This window comes from Thunnus albacares, chromosome 14, assembly GCF_914725855.1.
Source record: "Thunnus albacares chromosome 14, fThuAlb1.1, whole genome shotgun sequence".
NCBI lineage: Eukaryota > Metazoa > Chordata > Actinopteri > Scombriformes > Scombridae > Thunnus > Thunnus albacares.
Genome location: NC_058119.1, coordinates 7,426,006 through 7,447,430, shown reverse-complemented (window position 1 = coordinate 7,447,430; position 21,425 = coordinate 7,426,006). Strand labels below are relative to the sequence as shown.

General features: G+C 41.4%; 2 protein-coding genes across 2 annotated transcripts; both read right to left on the bottom strand.

Annotated features, from left to right (window-relative positions):
- Positions 1 to 1,171: 1,171 nt before the first annotated feature.
- Positions 1,172 to 6,967, bottom strand: emx2 (empty spiracles homeobox 2). The gene is made up of 3 exons (XM_044373844.1): positions 5,280 to 6,967; positions 3,875 to 4,059; positions 1,172 to 2,408 (listed from the first exon to the last, which is right to left on the bottom strand). Exons 1-3 carry the CDS (start codon positions 5,668 to 5,670, stop codon positions 2,241 to 2,243), a joined length of 744 nt encoding a protein of 247 aa, XP_044229779.1. The 5' UTR covers positions 5,671 to 6,967; the 3' UTR covers positions 1,172 to 2,240.
- A 2,188-nt stretch (positions 6,968 to 9,155) lies between these two features.
- On the bottom strand, positions 9,156 to 19,875 carry eif3s10 (eukaryotic translation initiation factor 3, subunit 10 (theta)). Its single transcript, XM_044372883.1, has 22 exons — positions 19,693 to 19,875; positions 17,644 to 17,834; positions 17,410 to 17,546; positions 17,061 to 17,224; positions 16,462 to 16,661; positions 15,998 to 16,206; positions 15,739 to 15,910; positions 15,447 to 15,551; positions 15,212 to 15,310; positions 14,990 to 15,106; positions 14,644 to 14,829; positions 14,089 to 14,436; positions 13,861 to 13,965; positions 13,646 to 13,759; positions 13,407 to 13,529; positions 13,159 to 13,312; positions 12,555 to 12,739; positions 11,622 to 11,704; positions 11,054 to 11,523; positions 10,767 to 10,896; positions 10,462 to 10,667; positions 9,156 to 10,005 (listed from the first exon to the last, which is right to left on the bottom strand). Exons 1-22 carry the CDS (start codon positions 19,739 to 19,741, stop codon positions 9,836 to 9,838), a joined length of 3,717 nt encoding a protein of 1,238 aa, XP_044228818.1. The 5' UTR covers positions 19,742 to 19,875; the 3' UTR covers positions 9,156 to 9,835.
- Between the last annotated feature and the right edge of the window lie 1,550 nt (positions 19,876 to 21,425).

Here is a 21,425-nt window from a genome sequence, read left to right as displayed (position 1 = left end):
AGTTTGAACAGGACTGCTATCAAATCCTTCTTTATAGGCAGGGTAGGGAAAAGCTCGAGTGGATTGTGAAGCTCTGAGCCGCTCGGTGTTGCCCGAGATAGGAGTAATGAAGTTGTGGAGTCCGGAGATACAAAGGGCATTAACCTCATTAGCATGAAACCTTTTCTTCTAACTATTGTGGGACCCTTTCAGTCCTCTAATCCCCCCTATTTCAAAGCTGGGTTTGTAATAAAGCTTTTAGGGTCTTTTTTTCCAAAGCTAATGGTATTCTCTAAAGATTTTTATTGCTGTTATAATCTATGGGCCGATTAAGAATTCCCTATATGCCACCCCCACCCCTCTCTACCCCCCCAACCCACACCACAAAAACACAGCCTTACTTTATGAAACAATTAAACAAACACCTCGCATCAGAAAACACTGACATTTCTCCTGTTATGCCTTCACAAGAAAATGAAATCCAGTTTAAATTTGTCTGATTTCCTTTTTTTTAAAAAAAAAAAAAAAAAAAAAACGAATCTGCTGTTCATTGTTTTTCGCTGTTGGCTTGTTTGTGTGTAAATAGCCTACGGAATAATTTCCTGCTGTAAATAGCATCGTTTTAGTTGAGCCTGCGGGCTCCTAAAGAAGTCACTAATGTTCCCGTTCAGTCCAGAGCAGCAGAGCAGCAGCATTATGGAGCCTGCAAGACAAGATTTTAAACAAAGATCCCATTTTGCGGCACATTGCAACCTTCCCTTATCGCGTCGTGAGGGGTAGTCAGATTGTACTAAATTATGTCCAACCAAGCCCCCTTGGATCCGTGGATTAAGAGATTAAAGTGGACCACTGGGCAATGCATCCCCTTTCCCCCCTCATATTACTCGCATGATAATTGCCCAAACTGATTTGCACTTTCACAAAAGCTTGTAGGGACTCTTTGTAGCTGGAGCGGACCAGACGCTGCAGCCCCCTTAAAAATAAAACTAATGCCGTCTATGTCAGACTGAGAAACAAATGCAGAGCTGAGGACAACACATCCAGGCTCAAACTGTACTGTCCCACCTCACTGAGCCCAAATCATTCTGATTGATGGCAGAAATGAGAATAAAAATAATCGAGCTAAAAGCATTTTGTCCCCCATTCAGCTGCTCTATATAATCAGAAGTCTATACTTTTACTGCGCGCAACATATTGATAAAACTTTATTGACAAAATATTGACAATTACATACTTCTTGGAAGTATACTTTGTGTTAAAATTGTAGCAAACTTAACACAAACACAAAAATTATTTACATTCTGTAAAAGAGGGTTTAACAGAAACATTAACTTTTAGCATTTCTGTACATGGAATACGCTCAGTGCTTGAAGTTTTTTTTTTTTTCTTTCTCTCAATTCTTGCATTTAGTCCTTCGTGGAAACTTTCACTGGAGGGACCAGTCCTGACAGAAGGCTGCATGGGGCCACAGCGACACATTGGTAAAGCTTTAGGTTAAAGGAATGTGCTGATACCTTCCCTTTAAGTATTTTTATATCTGTGGTCTGATTCACTTTTTTTTTGAAAGGTTTGTTCTTTCCTCTCCGAAAAATCACTTTTTGTTCAGTTTTTCTTAAAAAAAAAAAACAAAAAAAAAAATAACCACTATAACGCAGCACCGCTACTTCATATGTTTTCACAATCACTTTTACACGAGAATCATTAATTAAAGACTGCACACTTTGTAAAAAGGAAGAAGCACGACATCTCTCAGTTTGGAAAATAGAGTTAAAAACAAAATTGTTTTTTCTTTTTCTTCTTGTTGGAGAAAACTTGTCAAATTAAAACAACTACCAGGAAAAAACTATACCATGCAATTCAAGTTTTACAAAAGCAGTTTTGTGTTTTGGTATCTTGAGTGGAAACGTTTTTTTTTTTTTTAAGAAAAAAAAAAAAAAAAACCTTCTGAAGTGCAAACGTCCAATGTGAATTGGAGAAAAAGAAATATGGTTGATGGGGGGGATTGTAGTGGTGGTGGTTGGTGCGTGGAAGGGTTCAGGTAGGTGGACTGAGACACTGTCAGTCACATTTTCCCGGGTCATCTGGACTGACAGACCCTCACTGTGACAGCAGTGCCACCAGTCGGGTTTCTCTCACCCTCAGCTGCCGATCTCCGGAGATCTGAATGTGACATTGGCTTTTTTACCCTCTCACTGTCTCTACACGGCATCCTTTATCCATGTCCTCCTTCACTCAGACGCTTATATAGCCTTTTTTTTTTTTTAATCGTCCGAAGTGACATCAATTTCCTCTGGGCTCGACTGTTTAGTCGCCAGTCTCCACCGGTTTATGTGATGCGATCCCTTCTTCTTCTGCTGAGACTCCGAGCCCTCCTCTTCCAACTTCTGTCGTTTGAACTTCGTCCTCCGGTTCTGAAACCACACTTTTACCTGAAGAGGAGTGAGGGAGAGAGAGAGAGAGAGAGAGAGAGGGGGGAAAAAGAAAACAAAAGCCTGTATCAGTTATCACGAGATAAACCGCGATTGGCCAGCGCGTAAAACCACGCGTAAAAAGGGACACATTGTTTAAATGGCAGAGCTAAATACGAGCAGACAGCGGTACAGAAGAAATAAAAAGGTGATCATCACAGAGGAAACAAGCACCAGAATAAACAATGATTATTTATATTTTCAGGAAAGCATGGATTCATACCTCTTCATGTCCAAATGATCGAATTACAATTGTTACTCTAATATATTATATTTATTTACAGCACAGAGTGAGCTCAGCCTGTGAAGGGTCAGACAGTTTTATAAAAAAATAAAAATGGTGCCACTTATCATCCACCGCATTCCACATTAAGCCCTAAAAATTAAAAAAAAGTAAATAAAATCGAGGCAAACAGCTGAAATAAACTAACATGTTTTGATGTTTGATGTCTGGAAAAACTTTTGAGGCTTCATCTAAAGTAGGTCAGAGCTTCTTTTTTTTTCTCACTATGAGTATTTTTATCCAAGTCTTTGAATGGAAACGAAATAAAGGAATTACACCCATCCAACACATATTTTAACACACTCCTCTAAATGGACTCGGCTTTGTTAATAAATGGTACCGTGGGGAATTAACAACATCTAAATCGATAAATTGTCTGCCCCTGCTTTTGTCACTCTGCAGCTCTTAAATAGCAACTGAGGTGCATTAAATAAGCCTTCAGTGGGCTAATTGAAGTAGGTGACGGTTCATTTCTCCCTTCAGCTCCTCCAAAGGCCCCGCGTCCAAAGGAGACACAAGCGGACAAAAGACAGCGGCTGATGGGCTCAAACACCATCTTAAATATGGCAGGGGGAATTCGCTGAACCCGCCTCGCTCTTTGTATCGCCCTATCCCATAAAATGGTTAACTGGTTAATTTGCCCTCCATTTTGAAAGGCAACATTCTCCCCCCAAAACAAAGTAATTCAACCCCTCCTAAAATGAGGTTAGGCCTATACAATGTCGGTGGATTTGATCCAACAGAAAGCCTCTGTCTCCGATTGACAACATGCATTTATGGACTCTGGTGTATAGAAACAATTCGGTGGCTGATTATTTCAAATGATTGTTTTGCATATTTTACATTTGCGTACGTCATCATCCGGTCGCTTCACAGCGGCCTGCTATCAAAAAGCTCCACGGTGTCATGTTAAGGTTAAAAAAAAAAAAAAAAGAAAGAAGTCATATAGTCTTCTACATCAGCCGTCGTGTGAGGAAAGTCCTTTTATAATAATAGTGAAGCTGACTGTAGAGTGCAAGGCCAGAGCGAGACACAGCACACCAAGAAGCAGCCTTCAAATTCAAAATACAAGCAGCTGCGTCCAGGTGAAATAAAAATGACATGATGGGCGCTTCAATGTGGATGAAAATGTTGTGTTTCTTACCTGAGTTTCTGTGAGGCTAAGGCTGTGGGCGAGCTGCTTTCTTTCTGCTCCCACCACGTAATGGTTTTTCTCAAACGCGTGTTCGAGCCGCAGGAGTTGCGAAGGTGAAAAAGCTGTCCGGATTCTTTTGGGCTTTCTGGCCAGCGCGTTGTGCAAAAGGAAGCTCTCTGGACTCGTTTCATTACCTGGAAAACGAGCAGAAGACGAGGATGTGTCATGATGTTTTTTTTTTGTTTGTTTTGTTTTTTTTTGTAAATGTAATAAAATATGAACATTTCCAGAGCAAAACAGCAGGCCTGCGCACGCATGAAACAATAGTCCACTGAGGGCAGGATTGAGAAATATATACATGATAATGTCTGAGGAGAAGCTGGACAGCGATCAATAAAAGAAGAGAATATATTAAACGTGTGTATTTCAAATTATTGGCTGTTATATCCTTTCTTCATCCAACATTTGTCAGAACATCCGCATGCAAGAAAGAGGAAAACAACACAGAGCACTGAGCTATAATCCTGGGCCTAATTTAATTATCTAAACAAACAGCTCTGGTAAACAAAATCACAGGTAAAATGGAAGCAGCATGAGAATATTGAAATAAACATCAGCCAAAAACAACTTGAGAAATTAATTTTGAATAAATTCCTTTAAATATGTTCATTTTACTTTAATTTGTCAGAAAAAATACAAATAATCAAAAGCATAAATAGTATAAAATGAGCAACCAGCAGCAAAAAATAATAAAGGAGTTTGATAAGAGGCCAAACAGCTCACAGGCCAAGTTCACTTAATAAAACTAAAATCACCCCAAATATGACTCATGTCAGCTTTAGAAAATTAGCAATAAGCTACTCAAATAATCCTCCAAATTGTTTTATTTTTTTTCCTTTAAAAACAACCAAACAAAAAATCTATTTAAGCTCAGTTAAAATGTGAAATAATTCTTAGTTTAAAACAGCGAAGCAGCGTGATACATTATTTCGTTTTTACGCATGAATACAGCGTAAAGAATTAAAGCTATGCTGCAGACCAACTGTGAACAAACATGTCAAAAATTCTAGTGGTCTTTTTTTCGTGCTGGACAGACAGTGAAAGCAGCAGACGGCTACAGAAGCCATGGCAACAATTATTTCTTTGCACGAGATGCTTTCTCTTTTTTCTAAATAAAGAAATTCAAGCAGACCTGCTCATTATTTGAACGAAATAATCATTTTTTAAAAAGTGTGTATGTTTTGTCCTGAAGACAGGACGTGATAGGCTTTAAAACCTGCCCTGCTGCAGCTTTACAGATATGTTATTCCGTCCAGCTCTGTCTGCTGAAGGAAAGAGGAAAAAAAACACTCTCCAGCCGCTCAGCGCGTATCGTGCGTAAAAGTGAACCAAATGAAGCACTTTGAGAACTTACCTTGAAATCTGTGACCCAAGTACCTATATCTGTGTAATAACCAGGGGTAGAAAGTTGAGGGGTCCCTTTGCTGGCTGGCGAAAAGAGGGTGCGGACTGTGTGGGGATGAAAGCGGGTGAGCGGCCAGAGCGTGCGGCGGGGCCACCGGATGCACCGGGACGGCGGAGTTTGGCGGATGAGAGACCGCCTCGGCAAACACCAAGTCCGGGTTAGAGTAGACGCCCCTGCCGCCGGAGTGAAAGCCGTTCAGAAACGGGTTCATCTGGCCGGAGTTTGCATAGCTGAGAGCCGCTGGCCTGATGGGCTCCTCGGAGCGGGACGCCGGTACAGGATTATCCTTCGCCACTAAAGACTCTATAGTAAAACACCTCTTGGGTGTAGGTTGAAACATGGTCTGATAGTCCAGATTCCCCAGTTTAAGGTGAAGTCGTCGTAGGCGCTCTCGCTTAAAAAATACTCCACACCCAAGAAAAGGGGGAAAGTTTCTGCGCAGTAAATAAGTTGAGAAAAGGCGGCAGTGTCGAGAAAGCCAAAATAAAAAGTGCTCAGCTACTCCCAGACTAATCCATGGATGTGATCGTTTTCCTCGCCGGCTTCGTGCGGGCAGATTTGTTAGTTCATGAGCCTAATTAGCGCTGCAGTCCCATAAACAGCTTCCTCTGAAGGCTGTAATGGCATGGTGATTGGTCGCTGCCGCTGCTGCTCGCCTTAAGGTGGAGAAGGGGAAGACGCTTAAAAAGTGCGTCAATGGGAAGCAGGGGCGCGGAGAGGCGGACTCGAACGCGCAACGGAACGGATTCGTCCAGAGAGGAGCCCCCCGTACGCACGCGCGCACACAAACACACACACACACACACACAAACACACTCACGCGCACATATCTCCAGGACATTTAACACACTCATCTGAACCAGTAGAAAAGCTCGAGGTAGACTGCTTATTTGCATTTACGGCCTATGACAGGTTCAAACTGATTTTTTTTTTTAAAGTGGGGGGTGCACTGATAGTACTAGCAAGTTATTATTTTAAATTATGCTCAACAATGTTGCGCAGACATCAAATCAGCTGTGTTGAGGTTTATTTTCGAGGCTATCCGGCGCAGATAATATTTAGCAGCACATTAATTGCATTGGTCGGCCTTCATTTATTTCCCAATTTTGTTCCTGGCGATGGTTTTCTAACTGCTTTATGTACATAATTGTTCTAGTTTAGTTTCTGCTCGTTTTCATTTCCCCTCAGATTCTATTAGGATGCGTTTAAAATTGAAGTCGCTCTTAATATCTGCTGGATGGGACGTCTGGGAGACACAAACGAGCTTCAGTAAAGATTTCAGAGCTTCTGTCAGCTGTACGGGACACGACGTGAAGCCTGACAGGGTCTTCACAGTTCACGCAGCAGCTTCCCGCCGATCAGTCGCTGTGTGTCACAGTCATTCAAAGCAAAAACGCACAGGTGTTTATTGGAGGAGCCTACCTGTGTGACTGCAGCCTGTCAGCCCCGTGTGTGTGTGTGTGTGTGTGTGTATGTTTGTGTGTGTGTGTGTGCATCCGTGACTAGGAGCTGCAGCCATGGCCGCACCGAGGGCCCTCCTCAATAAATAATACACACTAACAGCGCGCGCAGTTCTCCTGATGTTACTGAGGCTGCTTAAACGAATAGATGCATAATACTGTATGTCTGCTTAAATAATATATTTTCATACATTTCTGTTTCTGTTTTGTTTGTTTGTTTTTAGACTTTTGATGGAATTGTTGTATTTAATTTGTCTTTTAAAGGAACACAGATTTCTATTATTATTATTATTATAAATATTTATTTCAATGTGGGCACAATTATTAATATGATTAATTGTATCATTAGTTATATCGTTTCTATACACCTGCACATACGAGGTTTATGGACAAGTTGAGGTTTTATTTGTGCGGGTGAGTCAAGTGTTTGTGTGGAAGAAAATACAAACTGTAGATTAAAATGGGTTGAGAGCGTCAACAGCTGTACAACACATCACAAGCACGATGTGACATCTTTAAAATGTGTGGATCCAGGTTACATGATTAAACCGACAACACTATGAGGAATCAATGGGAGGTTATTTATTTGAAATGTTTTATTTGCGATGGTCTGTCAATTCATTTAATCTGGCATAGCCTTTTGGTTTTTAATAGTCAAATAATAAATATCAATCATGATTTTAATGAGTCATATTATTATCATTATTATTATTAGGCTGCTACCGTTATTATTATTATTATTAGTATTATTGTGGCTTCATCATATAGATCGGGGCATGCGAATAAAAGACATTTACTATACGTGTCAAACATATTTTGTAAGGAAATGTTCTGCATGTTGGATAGTTTTCTTTTTTCTTTTTTCTTTTTTATAACTAATGTTATTGGATTTTCTAATTGTCTGCATACTCACAACTGCCTGCCTGCATGTTTGTATTTTCCTGAGTTTCACACAGCTCAGTTGAATGCTGATCAGACATGAAGCAACACACTTTGCCTGCTTTCACTGTGTGCAGTGTGGCGCTCCTCTCCATGGTGCTTTACCGACCTCTAGTGGTCACAAACAAGCGTGAAATAATGATCAAATATTCCCCAAAACACAGTCAGAGGATCTGTAGGTACCAAGAGAGGCAACAAATGAAGAAATGTTCAAACTCACTAATATGTAGAAGTTGTTGTTCTTCAGTTTACACAGACCACCAACACACTTCCTCAAGTTGTGTTTGCACATTTCACAATTTGTCAGAGGTACAAAAAGGATTCATTTCTAATAACTTGGATTTATGTATAATAACATGGTGTTTGTAAATCAATTATTCTGACATATTAAGTCAACGTTTCCCGAAGATTTGTGGCGCTTGTGACACTTAAACCAAAGCGATGGTTACTTGTAGCTCCTTGATGTCGTTAGGTTGGAACCAGTTCAAATACTGTTTTTTTCTCATCCTTATTTAATTTATTATTCATAGTAATTCACATACGTGGAAACAGATCTGAGTAGAGTCTGATTTTATTTTTTACTTTGTGTCACTGAAATATGTTTCTGCTTTCCCAAACAGTATTTCCACAGAAGACTTTTTTTTTTGCATGTCACTGTAGAAAAGCACAGGTGTAATTAATAAACTTTATGATGGATGGATGAATTCAATTAAGCTGCTTTAGTTTTAGGGTCCTGATATTGTTCACGCTGGTTCACTGTCACACTTTCAAAGCACACTTGTATGAACAGAACCATTGTTAATGTTAGTAGTGACACCTGTACTTTTCCTACTATTGGTAAGTCAGAAAGTATGTTTTAAAAAAGGCCTAACTTCTGAAATTTATCCTGTGACCACTTGACCGGGGTCTCAACCTCCAGTTTTGGAACCACAGTCTTAAGTGACTTATTAAACAACATTTTCTTTTTCTACAAACCAGGAGATCCATTGATATTCGTTCAAATAACACATACAAGAGTAAAGTCACTCCCAAAAAATGTCTGATGCGTTATTCCAGTCTCGAGCTTTCAGCTTCATCTAAAAATCATCATCAGGAGCAGTTTGATGTCAGGAAAAGCTTTGAGTGTTGTGTTGGTTACATGTCACCAAGCACTTTCTTATAACACTTGTGCAATTTAATACAACAGCTTCTTTTATGAAGCTCATACATTTTCACTTTTTGTTGACATTGTCAGAAAGGTGATAATTATATGTTATTATTGAGGTGATAGTGGGTGCTGGTGGTTTATTGGAGCGCACTATATTGAAAAGTGTTCCTAATATTTTGCCCCCTCTGGACTGGACAAAACCTTAGCAACACCACACTAAAAACTTCTGTATGTGCTACAATCTTTAACGATAATATTGACTGAGACAAAATGAACAAGTAAGCGGTGAGCAAACATCTTTATTAATAAAGGCTTTATCTGTACACATGCAACCTGGTTTGATACCGTTGATTGCAGCGGGAGATAGAAGCACACACTGTTTATCAGGAGACCAATTGAATATTCTAAGCATGCACATCAAAATGGAAGTTCCACTCATTTAACAGGTTATGAAGTATCTGAAATATTACATGAAGAGCAGAGATCACTGAAGCAGATGACAGATTTATCATCACTGCCATAACAAGAGTTGTGGATCTGTGCTGTAATGTAACATACATGAAATGGTTAATTGTTTAAAAGAGGCAGTTGGTGATATAGTGAAGTTGCATTGAAAGCTGTTGGTACACTGGTTTTCAGGAGTCAATTTCACGTGATCATTTTGGGTGATAACACTCCTAACCACTGGGGGCAGTCAAGTCTACATTAATGGTTTGCATGGAGGCCTGAGTGCACACATTTCATTGGTTGATGGTGTTTTGTGTGGTGGTGGGGTCTCTGGTTCAGAACTGCTGGAAGTCAAAATAAAGATGAAAGGAAAACATTTCCCAGGAAAACTACTGTCTACGAATATTTCATTCATTCAAAGGAGCAACGCACAGAAGTATCAGAAGCTTGTAGTCATATTTTTCAAAACCAATTCATCATTAACTGAGCCAATTGGATGCAGACGTTGGGATTCAGCGGCGGACAGTAGTCCAGCCATCATCATCTGTCTCGTTCTTAGTGCGACGAGGGTTTTCTTTGTCAGTACGCCAGGTCCTATCTCCCTCAACGTCACGGTCACGCTCCCTTGGCTGGTCCCTGTCCCGTTCTTCCCGCTTATCACCTCCACGGCGCCAGGAGCCTCCTGAGGAAACAAAGCTGCTCATTAGGAAATGTCCAAGCACTGATGTAACATTTTTATAAGAACAACCTGAGTTCAAAAGTTTATTAAATTTGTCTGAACTGGGTATCTTGGCGGGAACACTCAAGCATTAATTAAACAGGTAAATAGTGACATCTGCTGGCTGAAAACGACACCCCACTTAATATACCCAACTGTTTGGAACTACGAGAGTGCTGAAGCGTTAAGAAACACCTATTTTACCATGTAGATCCTGTCAAGAGCATTGTGTTAAGATGGCTGCTATAGTGTAATGAGCTTCATTGATCAGAGTATATCTGACAAATCTGAAGCCTGAATGTTGTGCAGAGGTGCTCAGGGTTTTGTTCACCATATCAATAATGTAACAAATCTTAAAAACTACAGTGTGTGTACAGTGTGTAATGGTTATGGTCATTCTTAGTTAACGCTCTGCTTTACCCTCATCCTGCTCTCTGGGTGGGCCTCTCTGTTCATCATCACGGCGGTCTCTATCACGACGGTCACCACGGCGATCTTCACGGTCACGGCGATCATCTCTGTCACGACGATCATCGCGGCGATCATCACGGTCAGTGTCCTCTCGGCGAGAACTTCTCCAATTGCTCCCTTCGTCTGTGCCCGCTCTCCTCCAGGTGTTCTCCTCTCTGAATACAGAGTCCCACCATTAACAACTGCGACAACTCACTAAACAAGTCACTGATTTCCTTTTATTCATTTAATGCATTTATTCAGGTCAGACCCACCTGGGTGGAGGACGGTCCCTGAAGCGGTCACTGGATCTTCCCTCTCCATCATCATCATCGTCATCCTGGGCACCACCACGAGGAGGACCCCAGCTCTCCTCCCGGGCTTTCTCCCGCTCACGCCAACCACCTGCAACAGAAGCAAACACTTGTCACACCGTTGATCAGAAAGTTCTTACATTTAGACACAAAACTGCCGAGCAGCTGAATGACTGAACAAACCAGCGTTCAGTTACATTTTCAGACATTTATATCATTTGTCAGGAGCTGAATAGCTGCATGTTTACCAGGTCTGCCGAGGGGCTTCCAGGGTTTGGCGTCATCACCACCACGACGGGGTCCGTCATCCATACCTCTTCTTCCACCTCTGTCATCGTCTCCTCTCCTGCCCCAGTCATCATCAGCCCCACGCCTGAGACCCCTGGAGTCATCCATGCCTCTACGTGGACCTCGGTCGTCATCAAAGCCACGCCTGGGACCACGATCATCATCAAAGCCACGCCTTGGGCCACGGTCATCATCGCCACCCCTTCTTGGACCGCGGTCATCATCAAAGCCTCTGCGTGGACCTCGGTCATCATCCATTCCTCTACGTAGAGGACGGTCATCATCACCACCACGACGTGGACCTCGATCATCATCAAAGCCCCTACGGGGTCCTCTATCATCTCCGCCCCTGCGTGGACCATCTCCTCGCCTGAAGGGCATCTCTCGGTCCTCCCTGTCGTCTCCCTCACGACCCTCTTGTCTCCAGTCCCTACAGAGACAGCACAGGTACCAATAGAGCAGCCACTCATAGTTTGATCAGGTTAACAATAAGCAAGGAGGATTAAGTTATGAGTTATCAACACGCACCTGTCAGGCACAGGACGACGCCAGTCTGAATCACCTCCCTCAGTGCGCCTCCTCCATCCTCCCTCCTCCTTCTCACCCCAATCCTGTGTAAAAAAAATAAAAGACATTGCACCATTAATCAGGGTCATTCAAAGGTCTGTATGCCTACTTTGCTTCTTCACAACAAGGCACTGTAATATAAATTAAATTATGACCATAAATGCAAGAACTGTTTTAGCCTGAATCCATTATTCTGCACTTGTTCTTTGAACACATGCAACAATACATTTGGGCTCCCTTTCATCACAGCTTCATATTAGGGAAAAGACAATCAAATGTTCATCCTCTTGTGTTATGTAACTGATGGATAGGCACCATTATCTTGCAACTGATTATACAAAGGTGCAACTTTTGCTTCGAACCTTTCAACTCTGTGTTCAGACAAACTTTGGTTCTCAGCCCTTTCTTTCATTTGAATGAGGTCAGTTCAGTGATGCAGTGGGGGTTCAAATAAATGCAAACACATATTCCTGGTAGATTATTTGTAATGTTTACCTCACAATTGTTGCAACAAATGGTAAAATCCTGTCTTACAGTATAAACCGCAGTGCAGTGTTTTAATGTCTGACAAGCCTTCAAACTCATGGATTTGTTACTCAATATGGACTTCCTAGATTGTATTTCATGTCTCACCAACAGCTGAGGCAACAAATCCCCATCAACGTGGACCCCAGCGTTGTTTAAAGAAGGGCTGTTTTCAGTCTGAACACATACTTTTTTGAAAGTCTCTTGTTCATAGAGTTACTTCTATTCTATGCATCATGATATTATAATTATCCTGAGAAACATAATGATAAAATACTGTACGTTTACTTTTTATTCCCGTGCCTACTTCATACTTATATGAAACATTAACTGAGACTCAACACTTGCACACACTGACTATAAACTTACAGGCTTGGCTTTCTCCTCTGCGGGGCCCTTTCTCTCCTCTTCACGGCGGCGTTCGCGCTCCTCAATCTCCTGCTGACGGGCACGCTGCTTCCGCTCCTGCTCCTCCAGCTTGCGCAGACGCTCCTGGTACTCCCTCTCCTCCTCCTCTCGCTGCTCTTGTTCCAGGCGCTCACGCTCCTCACGCTCTGTGACAAACACAGGAAAATAAACTTGATGCATTCAAATTACATAAACTCTGACAGAATAAGAGCTACTACAACTTGCTCTGATAATAAAAAAGTGGCACACTTCGCTCCTACAGCTGGTGTGTCCACAATCAGAAAATAGAACCAAGGACTTCAATAAAAAAATGAAATTTAATGTTCCATTTGCTTCCATCATGTCCAGCTTCACTTGCATGCAAAGTCATGGAGACAAATGGAAATGTACTGCTGGGTGACAACTTTACAACTGAACAATTTAATCACTAATGCCAACTTCACACAATATCCTCCATTTTGCTTGCTGATGCAAAAGTCAGTTTTCTGTTGCATATGAAATCCCGCCCCTACTTTATCTTGATTGGTTGGCTTATCGCACACATGTGTAAACAGATATCAATTACCTTTCTTGAGCTGCTCCTCATGGATACGTTGTGCCTCTTCCTCTTTCTGGCGGTAGAAAGTGTTACGCCTGTCCTCTTTGCGCTGCCTCTTCCTTTCTTCCAGACGCTTCTTCCTCTCCTCCACCAAACGCTCCTGGAATGCCTTCAGTTTTTCCTTTTAAGACAGCAAAGTGTATTTGAAAACACTGCTAACTTTTAACATAAGTTGCTGCAGGAACTAAATAGCATCTCTTCTCTTCTTATCTTACCTCATAGATGAAGCTACGGGCAGCAGTGATTTTAGACAAAAAGTTTTCTTTGTCCTCCATCATCCTGGACATACGCTTCTTGTGCTCCAGAGCCTTCTCCCGCTCAACTTTCATGTTACTGATCTACAGCAAAACAAACCAACAACAAATTCTTACATTCTGGATAGTGTGTAAAACTTCCTTTATATATATGTTTGTAGTTTAGATAATTTCTCAATCAGTTGGGTTTTTTTTAATACCCTCTCCTCCTCCTGGAGCTCCCACAGTTCCATGTCCTTGATGCGCTGCTCCTCATAGGCCTTTTTGATAAGAGGAATTTCCTCAAGCCGTTTTGCCCTCTCAAAGTAGTCAATCTGGAGGGAGAGGGAGAGAGACAGAGAGAGAGAGAGAGAAAAATTAACATCCAATTCACATGTAGATGACAGATGCTTACACTAATATATCACTCCCTTACCTTCTTCTCCTGGTTCTTCAGACGCTCCTGAAGTTCTTTCTTCTCTTTCTCCAGCTGCTCCACCTGCTTAGCCATGATGAAGTCAGGATCCAGCTCCTCCAGGTCCTGTAAAAAAAAAAAAAAAAAGAGGCAAAGTTTCACCTTTTAGACTTTTTACGAACATGACTTATTGCTGCAAAAATTAGTTCAAACTTATGGATCAAGTCAGCTATATTGGCTACATTTTACCTCAATATCAATATCCTTGAAAGCTTTAGCTCCGAGTTCAGTCTTCTTGATTTGCTCCAACCGTTCTCGCACAGTCTTCTTCTTAATCTGCTCATGCTCTTGCATGATGCGTTCCTTCTCCCTCTCTTTGGCCTCCTGGCGCAGACGCTCTTCCTCAGCCTTACGGACCTTCTGCATCTCAGCCTCCCGCTGCTCGAGCTCCTCCTTCTCCCGCTGTATGTTGAGACTCTCCAGGCGCTCCTTTCGCTCCTCAATGGTCTGTCTCCTAGCCAGGATACGCTGGTGATCCTTGCGGGCATTTTTCAGATAGGCAGCGATGGCCTGCTGGCTCTGCTCCTCACGTTCTTGCTGAAAAGGGACAAATGGGGTCAAATTGCAATTAAGAGTTGAGGAGTAAAGCAGTGTGGATTATGCCAAAAGCAACTAATTATGAATGAGACTTCAACAGTGCATGAAGATACAAATATGTGCATGTTAGTACTATGTGTCAGTAAGACGACCGTTAATTCTGCTCATTGATCAGGTGGCTCTGGTCCATTACGAGGCTGAACTCACCAGGATGGAGGCGGGCTTGATGACCTGGATGGCCTTGGCCAAAGAGGCAGACATGGCAGTCAGCTGGTTCCTAATCTGCTCTGAAGGCATGTTCTGCAGGAAGGGACCAACTGGAGCATCCTCTTTGGTTGAGTAGTTCAGGTCAGACCCAAAGCTCAGAGTTCGAGAGGTGTGGTCTATTCGGACCTACAACACAAAAGGTGAGAAAAATAGTACAACACAGTATGACAAATACTCTTAAGTATTCACATGTATCCTCATAACTGTAATAACACTTGGAATGTGTTGGAAAAGTGTTAGCTGTTATGCATTCACAATGCATAATCTCACTGGATCATGACCTTACCTGCAGATCACAGTGCCTGGCAGCATCCACAATGGAGCGCTCCAGCTGGAAGGCGTCCACAAATGGAACCAGGGAGGCCAGACGGCTGAACTCAATGCTCTGATAGATCTGTGCAACCTAATATAACGAACACAGAGAAATGAAAATTAATACCATCACAGTGAAGATGTGATTTGAATTTAAGGCATTTCTAACTGAATAAAAAAGGTTGAATAGAATTACTTGTTGCAGGAGCCGCAAGATGGTGTTGCTCTGCAGGTGAGGGACATACTGCTGGAGGTCAGACTCCTTCTCAGCCTGGTCTCTCACCCAGTTCAGCACCTAGGAGGGGAGTTAAGTTAAGGAGAATTAATCTAAGAACAAACAAACAAACAACTACTACAAAAAACTACTAGGACTACAAAGATAGATGGTATATTTTCCTTCTTATCAAGCGTGTTGCTGCCAGATTGTTTACCTTGGTCACTCTTCCGCTCAGCTTCAGGGGATGGAAGTCTACCTCAAGCCAGTTGTAAAGTTCCTTCACATCAGGTACCACATACTGCAGCAAGTTAAACCTCACCTGGAATGCACACATTATAGACATACATTTCTCATTACACCTTTGACAAAATATTTATGAACAGATAATTTTACAAAGTCAGGTGTAAGTTCTGATTTACCTTGATAGGAAATGAGTTAAAAAAGTATTCAGTAGCAGTATTGAAACCTAAAACACTTTAAGTTCCTTTCTCATGCTCATGACATACCATGTCATTGATGAGACTTTGGCGGGTTGGTGGAGATTGCAGGCCCAGAAGAGTTGCCAGCCGGCGGTGTTTCTCCACAATGATACCATCCATATCCAGCAGCCGAGCAATATCAGTGCGCTCAGGGGTGATGGGAATAGACAAAGTGGCAAGGAGGACTCTGGTGGACATCCTAAAGACGGAAGGTCAGCGTTATTAACCATCTGTTCTCTGCCAGAGTAAATCATGTGCACTATTGTACAGGTAATGAATACGATACCTCTGCATCTCCTCTTGGGTGAGATTCTTACGCATCTCCCTGGAGAGATGATAGAGCCGGTGGAGGGTGCAGGCGTGGAAAAGAGCATTTCCAGATTTCCAGAACACAGTGGACACCTTGTTGTAGTAGTTGGCCATTAGCTGGGGTTTGGGGGGCTTCTTCGAAAGAGCAAACAGGCCATGGATGTCCTCAACAGCCTTAAAGGCTTCCTGGAAAGAGAAACAATAATTGTATCATTACATGCATCTTCAATTTTATTAATTCTAACACCAGAAGACATTAGAAGTACCATACTAGTGCACAGTCTTTATTCAAGTCTTTCACTACTTATTTTGTATTACTGCTGACTATTTTCCAAAGCATTTCCTAACAGTTTTTATATATTCATACTTGTAGTAAAAAGGCTGAGAGATGCGAACACGCTGGTATGGTCAGTTGAGAGACTCAGTATTCAGTGAACAGACCTGCCAGAGCTCCATGCTTATGGCGCTGTCCAGTTGCACCAGACGTGTCTCCAGGTGCATGGACTGGCTTTCAGGGTTGTTCAGGTTGATGGCGGTGCTCTGATTGTGGTGTCGCTGGATCTGACCCAGATGCATACGCAGGTTGTCACACAGCTTGCGAAACTCAGCTTTGCGGGTGTACTGAAGGCAGAACTTGAATGCTGCAGAGAAGACGACCAAACATTAATTGCAGCATTTTGTATGTGACATTCAACACCTAATTTCCTGCTCAACTGTTGTTTGAGTCGAGGGAAATGGTAAATGGGAATAATTATTCTGTAAATTAGCCTTGTTATTTACTGTATTACTTTAATGTTATTTACTGTATTACTTTAATATTATTTACTGTATTTCTTTAATGACTCAATAGAAGAAAAAGATACATTTATGATGAAATTTTAGCCTACAACATTAATGTACACATATTCTAAAATGAATTGTGACACTAACACTAATAAATCTAAAATAGTGCCACTGCCATGTACAATATGTGTTATTGATCAGTAACATCTGTCAACAAGATAAACTAAATGATAGATGGGTATTAAGTGTGTCACTACCTTGCTGGGCAATGTCATGGTACAGCCGCTCCACCTTGGAGTTGTTTCGCAGCAGGTCCAGGCACTGGCGGTAGGACTCCCACAGGAACTTCACCCAAGGAGTGAGCAGCAGACGATCAGTACGATCCTGAGTGTCCTCTCCACTCACAGCACTCAGAAGCACACTGAAGTCACACAACAGGATCAACGTCAGTAACCCGCACACATACAAAACAAGCACCTGCAAACCATCTTGTATCATCAGCTGCACCATAACTGATATTGTATTGTCATGTCAAAGGTAGTTTAACACCACGCATCAAAAAAAAAAGTGCTCCTAAAAATATTGTGTACACTTGTGCAACCTCACCTCTCTGGAGTCTGGATGTTGTCCAGATCCTCGATGTCCAGGACCATCTGCTGGGACTCCTCCTTGGCTGTCTCAGTCTTCTCCTCTGCCAGCTTCAGGTAAGCCCTAACCACATCCTCCAGAGATTTGATATTCACCTAAAAACAAAGACACATTTTACACCTTAACTCCAAAAAGCTGAGGGATAAACCACCACCTGATGTGTGCAAATACCACCGCTCTGTCCTCACACACCTGCTGGCAGATGTTCTTGTACTGGTAGAGACCCTCCTTGGCCAGGTGGCTCTTGCGTAGATCCACGCAGAGCTCCAGGTACTTGAGCATGATGGGCTCGTGGATCTTCTGCCATGTTCGATGTTTCTTGCTCTTGATGACATCGTACAAAACGTCCAAGGCTGGCTGCTTCTTGCCAACCTCCAGAAACTCTGTGTAAACACATGCAACACAGACAACATACATCAGTGGGTAATTGTTGAAAAGGTCAGCATTAGGTCCTTTAAATAATCCTTGAGAGCCTTTTTGTGGACAAATAATATAGTCCGTTTCAGTAGGGTCACTTCCACACCACCATCTGTTCAGCTCAGGATCATGTAGCGTTAAGTACCAATTAAGGCCTTGGCCAATCAGGGAGGGACACCAATAACTGCTGTATCCAGTTTTCCAGCTTCATGCTCTGTAGCAGTCAGTGTGTTACTGATAGTTTACCACATCAAAGTGGTTGCTCTGTTGGCAGGATGTATTTTTATCTCTTTTACAATAATTCCATGTAGGATTCCTTTCATTTAGAGACATTTGTGAGCTGAGAGATCCCATGAGTCTGTAAGTCTTAACAAATAACTCTGTTGAGAAGTTTAAGAAATATTACTGTTGTTAATTTTTGTTGCCTGTTCAAATCCATGACTTTGGTCAAGTTAAAACACTGTGTATAATTCTCATTTATTTCATTTAATGTATGTGTGGATCAACTCGGCTACAGCTAAGAGGACTTAGTGCATAACTTTGCTTTCATAATTGAGTAAGCTGTTTGCTTCATATGCTACTGTTGTCGAAATTATACATCATTTGAACTAATATTCTCTGTTGAGCATACTTGTATAGTAGTTTCATGGGGGTGGAATAGGCATAAGCTGCATAATTAATATAATTATTAATGCATGTAATTCCTTCTCTTTATTATGTTGCAGAAACCCTGTCAGTTCACAAATATTGATATGAACACAGTCTATTACAGAGTGACTTGCATTATATGTGTGTGGTAGTGAATAAAGCAGCATTTTTCCAGTTCTTACCAGACTATATGTGGTGACTACGAATTCATTTGAAGTCTGTTCCTACAGTTGGATGTTTGAGCTTCACTGTGCAGAATGATGTATGTCTATGAGTTTGACACTAGAGGCTGTTTTCACATTAATCTGCTGGAAGTTAAAAGTTTCTGTTTTGATTGAAAATCCATTTTTTTTTAGGGGTGGGCCTACAAGCATGATTTGTGACATCATTAATAATTTGAAGCCAATCCTGGTCCAATAGTCAACTTATACAAGTGTTATGGTAAAACATGAAGCCTCCAGTGCACAAACACTGAGAATGAACTTTACAGTTGAGTAAGAGACATCTTATGTCCAACAATTTTAAAATGAACAATATTTGGACATTTATAGATTTGGGGATTTTGAATGAGGGAGAAGGAGTAGATACTATTTAAAGAACTTTAACAAGATAATTTAACTTATTTTAAAGGAAAACCATATCAGACACACTTAATTTTTATTCGAAGTAGAGTATTTATATAACGTTACACATCTTCAAACGTCTGGAGGAAATCTTTAGGCAACTACACCTAAGGATTCTTTAATAAAGAGGAGGTTTTTAAGCTTGAACTCACGCAACACCTTCTCTGTGACAATAACTGTATAACTACATAACAAAAAACGCCAGAGTTGGCACTAAATCTGCCTGACGTAGTTGACGTTAGGCCCATGTCGGTGCTTAGTGGACGTGACATTAGCAGCAACGTTAACGTCGTGGGAAAAGCGAGTACGGATTATTTGACAGTCGCAGATGCTGTTAATCGCGAGTACTCACGTATATCTAGCGTTTTGAAAGTGTCAATCTGTATAATATGGTCTGTCGTAAGAGCTAGCTATAACGTACAAGATAAGAAAACGGCGTGTCTTCCCCGCCATTAGCGGCTAGCATTAGCAGCTAGCGGTGCCGCTGAATTAAAGTGACGAGGCTAAAACCAGCTAACGTTAGCATGCAGGTCTGATAAACGTTTCTACTCACCGTTCGCTCGTTTCAGAGCATTCTCTGGGCGCTGAAAATACGCCGGCATCCTGCTGGCTTTCTAGTGAAACTCAAAACGGCCTGACTTGAGTGAATTTTGATGAATTTTCACCAGTCCATCCACGCCACGCATTCACCCGCTGCAACGGTGCTGGCGGAGAAAGGAAGGACCTCGTGAGTGGCCCAGCTTAGGGCTGCCAGGTGCGTCAGGCGTCATCCTCCAATCACATCACAGCAACAGACTGCGCTGGGAATCATAATAATGATGTAATTACCTTTATTTGGATAGTATAGTGTTAGAAAGTGCTTCACAAAAAGAACAAAAACAAACACAAAGCAAAATAATATAACTAAAAAATAACCACACATAAACAATAAGGTTAAAAACAATCAACGACAAAAAAGTGATAACGTTTCATGCAGAAAATCAGGTTTATAAAAATTAGTTTTTAATAGCGATTTTAAGGGAGTCAGCGAGGTCGCAAGACTTCAACAGGAAGACTGGTCAAGAGTTTTGGGGCACCGACAGCAAAAAAATCTCCTTTAGGGTTAAATCTGGATCAGGGACTGTTGGCAGAGTTTGGTTGTGAGATCTGAGGTTGCGTGCAGGTAAAGACCATGCAGTGCTTTAAAAGTAATGAGTGAAAATCTGAAGAGAAATTTAGATCTATCTCATCCACAAATAATCATTAATAACACAGGTTAATTTATTCATATTCAGGCTTTCAATGTAGTTATTCTATATTCATAACAAACGTTTATTATGCACATTTGTGAACTCAATTTGTGGCTGATTCTGTAGTTTGTGCAAACACCTGAACATTGAATCTCATTGAGTTATCATTCACATTGTAATTGATACAGTATGATTATGTCACTGCTTTTGCTGCACGTGGTTGTACATTTTTGTACATTTTCATCCAACAACAGTCACTGGTGATTTTCTGTATTGTCTATGTTAATATTTTTGGGGAATCCTGCAGTTGTAGGTTATCTTAATACTTGCTGTATTTGAGCTATTTTTATTCACCTTGCCGCCACGTATTACTTGCACAGCTGCAACAATTAGTCAATTAGTCGATTAGTCTACTGACAGAAAATTAATCAACAGCTATTTTGAGAATCGATCAATCGTTTTGAGTAATTTTTAAAGAAAAATTTTTAAAAATTCCCTGGTTCCAGCTTCCAGCTCAAATGTGAATACTTTCTGATTTCTTTATTCTTCTATGATAGTAAACTGAGTATTTTGGGGTTGTAGACTGGTCGAAACAAAAGAAGACATCTGAGGACGTCACCTTGGGCTGTGGGAATAGTGATCGACATGTTTCACCATCTTCTCACATTTTACAGACCAATCATCTAATCAATTAGTCGAGATAATAATCGTCAGATTAATTGATAATGAGAGTAATTGTTAGATGCAGCTCTAATGAGCCTACTGATATGTGACCAAAGCCGGACGTTGATATAAAATATATCATATAGACTTAACGAAGCGTGACAGGCTGAGCTGTTGAGAACTGATCTGAATAGTTTAATCCTGTAGGATTCATTTAAAAATGTTTGAATAAATATTCCTGCTGTAACATTGTGAAATGGATAACAGTTTAGACTTCCCAAACGAGGGTTTCAACAAACCTGGCAGCTCTGGGTGTATCGAAAGTTCCCGTATGTGCTCCCGCGGTGGTGCGTTCAGGTAACACTTGAAAGATGTGACTAAACTAAACTATGTA